The sequence below is a fragment of the Sinocyclocheilus anshuiensis genome, unplaced genomic scaffold, assembly GCF_001515605.1.
Source record: "Sinocyclocheilus anshuiensis isolate Anshui unplaced genomic scaffold, SAMN03320099.WGS_v1.1 scaffold462, whole genome shotgun sequence".
NCBI classification, from domain to species: domain Eukaryota; kingdom Metazoa; phylum Chordata; class Actinopteri; order Cypriniformes; family Cyprinidae; genus Sinocyclocheilus; species Sinocyclocheilus anshuiensis.
In genome coordinates, this window is record NW_015542340.1 from 43978 (window position 1) to 51089 (window position 7112).

At 32.5% G+C, this 7112-nt stretch overlaps 1 protein-coding gene across 1 annotated transcript in view; it reads left to right on the forward strand.

Moving 5' to 3' along the window:
* Nucleotides 1-7112, forward strand: part of LOC107691203 (nidogen-1-like) — a 37875-nt gene that overhangs the window by 13614 nt on the left and 17149 nt on the right. The window contains exons 6-10 of the mRNA XM_016489700.1: nt 644-895; nt 2128-2328; nt 3387-3620; nt 4851-4988; nt 5420-5548. Coding sequence (XP_016345186.1) covers nt 644-895; nt 2128-2328; nt 3387-3620; nt 4851-4988; nt 5420-5548 — 954 coding nt within the window. The remainder of the gene's footprint in view (nt 1-643; nt 896-2127; nt 2329-3386; nt 3621-4850; nt 4989-5419; nt 5549-7112) is intronic.

Genomic DNA, 7112 nt, shown 5'->3' on the forward strand with positions numbered 1-7112 from the left:
ATTTAATAAAAAATAAGTATATTTTGTACAGCAAAAAAAAAAAAGACTAATAGACTTTACATGACAAACAAATACAACTGTATTTTTTGGTTGTTTATTGTTATTTTTATAATGAAAAATTTTATTTTTATTTTAAATTGACATTTTTATGATTTTTTTAAATCACTTGTTTTTGTTAAACCCTTTTAATAAACCAAATATTTACAAATATGTAAATATTTACATATAAAAATACAATTTCTAATTAAATTAATTGGTAGGTTCTCATCAACTCCCAAACCCTTTATTGGAATAAACAATGTTTCACATATAATTTGTTGTTGACATCAAAGACTGTCAAAGAAATTAAGTGTTATTTGAAAACAGTATGACTAAAATGAATACATGTTTCATGTTGAGCTGGTAAACACACATCTGCTGTTGTCAAAAATGTTATTTTTTATCTTCAGTCTCTCTTACCTTAATCATATTGTTAAGCTAGGCCATTTATGGTAATATTAATAGAGTTCATGTTTGAAATCTGTTAAATGGAATTTTTGTTACTTTCATACATTAGACAGTTTTTGTACTGTGTTGGGTTCAGTGTAAGATCTGAATCCTGAGAACAGCTACAGTCATAATGATGTCTGATGATCTTTCACAGGTATTCCTCAGAGGATGAACGGTAAAGTGAGCGGCAGGGTGTCCGTGGGAAACTCACCGGTGCCCGTGGACTTCGCCAGTAACGATCTCCACTCGTATGTAGTGGTGAATGACGGCAGAGCGTATGTGGCCATCAGCGCCATTCCAGCGATCGTCGGCTTCTCTCTGCAGCCGCTGTCGTCCGTCGGAGGAATCATCGGCTGGGCCTTTGCACTTCAGCAGCCGGGCTTCAAGAACGGCTTCAGCATCATTGGTGAGATTCTCAGAGAATTCATATAATGAGAAGTCCTCAATAAGAGCCATCTGAATTCACATTTTTAACATTTTTATCAAATAAAAAATTGTAAAGGAGATCTTATTTAGTTCAGGGTTATTATAGTTAACTAAAACTGAAAAAAAAAAAAAAAAACATAAAAATCCTCTAAAACGTCTTCATTACAAAATAAACGTTAACTGCAAAATAAAATATAAAAAGCTTACTTCAGCTTATTGGCGAGACAGTATTTCACACTGTAACCTGATTTACTTAATGTACTAAAATAACTAAAACTAAAATTCAATAAAATTAATAAAAACCAGATACTGTAAACACATATAAAAGTAACAAAAACTATTAAAAAAGGCAAAAACACACAACAAAATGACTAAAACTTTACTGCAAATTAGAATGGAAATATAAAAATAAAAGAAGAAATACTGATAATCAAAAATCTAAATATTAATAAAAACTATAATAGTATCTCAGTGATACTAAGACAACATTGATTTAGATCAAGGGATAAATTGGGAAAAACAAACAAACAAATAAATAAATAAAAACAATTAATGATTAAAATAAAAAATACAATAAATAAATAATACATCTAACAGTACAGTACTATAGTGAGTTGAATCCAATTATTTTCCAAATATTTTATACGTATTTATTACATGTATTTATTTTTTAAATACTTTTTTTAGAATATAAATGGGGTCTTTATACGTAAAAAAATATATAGCTGCATACATATTTTAGGATTGTCTGTGGCTGGTATCTTAAACATTAAAAACTCCTGACTTAGATAGCTAGACGTCTTTCTTCATAGTTCAGTATTTCCTAAATCTTCATCGTCTTTCCTTTTATTTTCTATTATGACATATGCAGATGAAATCATTCACTACTGGATGTAGGAGTACTAGTAATACTTCCCTTTCTAATTTCATTATTAAACATGCATGACATTTTCAGAGCAGTTATTTGGGTGTAAAAGCACTTAAACTTGTAATGATGGAGTGTTATATGTATAGGAAGCTGTAAGATGCGTTGTGATGGAAGAGCAGAAGAGCCAGAATGCAGCAAATATTTTTTTGATAAACAATTGTTTTAAAATCAATGTATTTTCAGCAAACTCTCTGTTTTGACACATCGGTTTGATTTGTTTGCTGTGCGGTGATACAGTATGTTTGAAATCCAGCCTCACACTCCCTCTTTGACCTGTCTGTCAGGCGGAGTGTTCAGACGTCAGGCCGACGTGACCTTCCAGCCAGGCGGGGAAAGGTTGACTATCTCTCAGGAGTTCAAAGGCATTGATGAGCACGACCACCTGATGGTTGACACCAGACTTGAAGGAAAGATTCCTGAGGTTCCTCAGGGAGCCACAGTTCAAATTGACCCCTACACAGAGATCTACCAGTACAGCACCAACTGTGAGTCAAACCATCATGACTGCATGTGTATGCATAAAACAATAATGAGTATGCATAATAATACAATAATGTATGCAAGAATAAAACACAAATGAGTATGTATAAGTGTGCATTCTAAAATATGCATGAGTTTGCATGATAAAACATTCTTGAGTATGTATGAGTATGCATGATAAAACATGCATGAGTATGCATGATAAAACTTGCACAAGTATGCATGATAAAACATGCATGAGGATGCATTATAAAACATGCATGAGTATGTATGAGTGAAACAAGAATGAGTATGCATGAGGATGCATTATAAAACATGCATGAGTATGGATGATAAAACATGCAAGAGTATGCATGATAAAACATGCATGATTATGTATGAGTATGGATGATAAAACATGCATGAGTATGTATGAGTATGCATGATAAAACATGCATGAGTATAGATGATAAAACATATGTGAGTATTCATGAGTATGTATGAGTAAAACATGCATGAGTATGGATGATAAAACATGCAAAAGTATGCATGATAAAACATGCAAGAGTATGCATGATAAAACATGCTTGAGGATGTATATGTATGATCAAACATGCATGAAGATGCATTATAAAACATGCATAAGTATATATGAATATGGATGGTAAAACATGCAATGAGTATGTATGAGTAAAACATGAATGAGTATGCATGAGGATGCATTATAAAACATGCATAAGTATATATGAATATGGATGGTAAAACATGCAATGAGTATGTATGAGTAAAACATGAATGAGTATGCATGAGGATGCATTATAAAACATGCATGAGGATGTATGAATATGGATGATAAAACATACATGAGGATGCATTATAAAACATGCCTGCATGATTATGGATGATAAAACATGCATGAGTATGTATGAGTATGCATGATAAAACATACATGAGTATGGATGATAAAACATGCGTGAGTATGCAGTAAGTATGCATGATGCCAAGTATCTCCTTTAGCAATATGTCATGCTTTGCGTTTAAGTCCTATTATGAAACCTAATGATTCGTGTGACTCTTCTGTCAGTGATCACCGCTTCATCCACACGGGAGTATGTGATCAATCTGCAGGACCGTTCAACCCAAAGCAGAAGCTACAAATTCAGAGAGACCATCACGTTTCAGGGCTGCCAGCACGATGAAGTCGTCAGAACCTTGCCGTCCACACAGATGCTCAATGTCGACCAGGTGTTCGTCATGTATGATACGGGTGAACAGCTCTTGCGTTATGCCATGAGTAACAAGATTGGAGACGTCAATGGTAAGGGCAGATCTGAGAAAATATTTTGCCTAGGGCTGCACGATGAATAGTATTTTAATCATGACTAAGATTTCTGCTTCTCTTAATTAAGTATAATTTGCCTTATTTATCCTGGAAATGTTTCAATTGACAATTGCATTATCTTGCATTGGTAACAAGCCTCCACAAGCTTTCATGCTTGCAGTTGCCAGATATTAAAACCAAAATTTTAAATCCCCAATCAGAGCTTTTCTCTTAAATTGATAAATTTTTCTGCCCAGAGTTTTACTTACTCTTCCCAATCTGGCAACCATGCGGTTTCTACTTATTGCTACTTTTTATTTCAAAATTTTTAGTTTTTTACTTGCAATTGCGAGTTCTCAGAATTATGAGATACAAACGTGCAGTTTTGAGAAAAAAGTATGAATTGTGATATATAAATTCGTAATTAAGAGAAAAAGGTCAGAATTGTGAGAAAACATTTATTCGAGTTAGAGTTATAAACTCTCAATTATGAGATATAAACTCAGAATTGTGAGATAAAAGTCAGACTTGCAAGATATAAACTCAGAATTGTGAGAAAAAGGTCAGAATTGTGAGATATAAACTCAATTGTGAGATATAAACTCAATTATGAGATATAAACTCAGTTATGAGATAAAAACTGAGAATTGCGACATATAAACACAGAATTGTGAGAAAAAGGTCAGAATTGTGAGTTATAAACTCAATTGTGAGATATAAACTAAATTATAAGATATAAACTGAGAGATGTGAGATATAAACTCAGTTATGAAATAAAAACTGAGAATTGCGACATATAAACTCAGAATTGTGAAATAGAAAACTCTCAATTATGAGATATAACTCAGAATTGTGAGAAAAGTCAGAATTGCAAGATATAAACAATTGTGAGAAAAAGGTCAGAATTGTGAGTTATAAACTCAATTGTGAGTTATAAACTCAATTATGAGATATAAACTCGGTTATGAGATATAAACTGAGAAGTATGAGATATAAACTAAGAATTGTGAGAAAAAGGTCAGAATTGTGAGTTACAAACTCAATTGTGAGATAAACTCTAAATTTCAAGATATAAACTGAGAAGTGTGAGATATAAACTCAGAATTGCGAGAAAAACATCAGAATTGTGAGAACTCTCAATTATGAGATAAAAACTAAAATTTTCTTTGAATGTATGTAATGGATCTTCTGGGGAAATAACAGTTGATTTTTATACCACATCCGCAGGTGGACAAACGGAAGAAAACGCCTGCTTCACTGGCAGACACGGCTGCGACACTAACGCCGTCTGCAGACCCGGACAAGGAAACCAGTTCACATGCGAATGTGCCGCGGGCTTTACTGGAGACGGACGCGCTTGCTATGGTACAATCACAGATTTTGCGTAATTAAATCAATCCTCAGTCCATCATTTCAATTAAAACAATTTCCTGTTTCATTTCCCTCTTAAAACGGGCCACTAATCTGCTTCCTTCTGAAGGGAAATGGAGTTTTTGTCCATGAAAGTACTGCTTGGCTTCCTAAGGGGGCTGTTTCCAAAACAGTCTTCTAATCAGACGTCAAAATTGCCCAGACCTCTACGGATGTGACCCATCCCTTGCTGCTTAAAGGAAATTACAGAAAAACAGGACAGATGTTATCTTAAAGAGCAGTAATTAGGAGAACCGACTGTATCATCGTTAGTAATTCATGAGAATGTGACTGAGGAAGTATTTTTGTTTAAGATAGCATTAAAGCAAAGTCTAAAAAAGCTTGCGGAAATCCTAAGGATTGGTCAGCTTCTCTTTTCTCATCAGACATCGATGAATGCAGGGACACTCCTCAGATCTGTGGGCCGAACGCCGTCTGCAATAACCAGCCGGGAACGTTTCGCTGCGAGTGCCAGGACGGATTCCAGTTCGCCAGCGACGGACAGACGTGTGTTGGTACGTCAGAGTCTCACGAGTCACTACGTGTTTATGTCTGTTTGTATTCGTCACCGTTATTTGTTGACAGAATCCCCCTGCTATTTAGATTTTAAAATACAAAGCAGCTGATTTGCATCATAGAATGTCCACAGTGTTAAACCAGCTCTAAAGTCATGGACTAAATATAATCTAAATAAACCCATAAGACTTGATTTTCATGGGAAGACTTTAGAAACCACGTCGCTTGTTTAGTCTGGTCTACTGTAAGAAAGAAAAACCATGAATGAGATCTCAGTTGTTTTTTCCAAGACAAGGTTGAGATTAAATGGAAAGCAAATGGAGATTTGAGACAAAATCCCTTGTTTCTGATCTTTCTGAGGAAAAAAAAGACCTTAGGAGGAATTCCCAGTAGAGGATGTTGCTCATTATTTCAGCCTTCTGCACTTTATTTGCACATTTATCTAAAATTAACATACCCAACTCAATTAACAATTAATTTTATTTATTATTTAAATGTAATACATTGATTTAATTTTTAAATGTATTCAATATTTAAATGTAATGCATATTTGAATTTAATAAATGTATCATCTAATTTTAATTCTAATTGTAATATTACATTTATTTATTAAAATTTAAATTGTCATTAAAAGCACAAAATCGTGATTTATTATTTAAATGTAATACATTGATTTAATTTTTAAATGTATTCAATATTTAAATGTAATGCATATTTGAATTTAATAAATGTAATGCATATTTGAATTTAATAAATGTATCATCTAATTTTAATTCTAATTGTAATATTACATTTATTTATTAAAATTTAAATTGTCATTAAAAGCACAAAATCGTAACAGCCCTATAATGGATTTTCTTAAAGCAATATTAAATATCTTATTCATTTCTGTTTATTTGGAGGTATTAAGATTCACCCAGAAATACTGAACGAGGGATTTAGTCACAAGTAACTTTTTCTTTTTTCTTTCTTTCTTTTGTTCTTTTGTTCTTTCGTTCTTTTGTTTTTTCGTTCTTTCTTTCTTTTGTTCTTTATTTCTTTCCTTTCTTTCTTTCTTTCTTTCTTTTGTTCTTTCGTTCTTTCTTTCTTTTCTTTCTTTCCTTTCTTTCTTTCTTTCTTTTGTTCTTTCGTTCTTTTGTTCTTTCTTTCTTTCTTTTCTTTCGTTCTTTATTTTGTTCTTTTGTTATTTCGTTCTTTCTTTCTTTTGTTCTTTCTTTCTTTCCTTTCTTTCTTTCTTTCTTTTGTTATTTCGTTCTTTCTTTCTTTTGTTCTTTATTTCTTTCCTTTCTTTCTTTCTTTCTTTTGTTCTTTCGTTCTTTCTTTCTTTTGTTCTTTATTTCTTTCCTTTCTTTCTTTCTTTCTTTTGTTCTTTCGTTCTTTCTTTCTTTTGTTCTTTCTTTCTTTCCTTTCTTTCTTTCTTTCTTTTGTTCTTTCGTTCTTTCTTTCTTTTGTTCTTTCTTTCTTTCCTTTCTTTCTTTCTTTCTTTTGTTCTTTCGTTCTTTCTTTCTTTTGTTCTTTCTTTCTTTCCTTTCTTTCTTTCTTTCTTTTGTTCTTTCGTTCTTT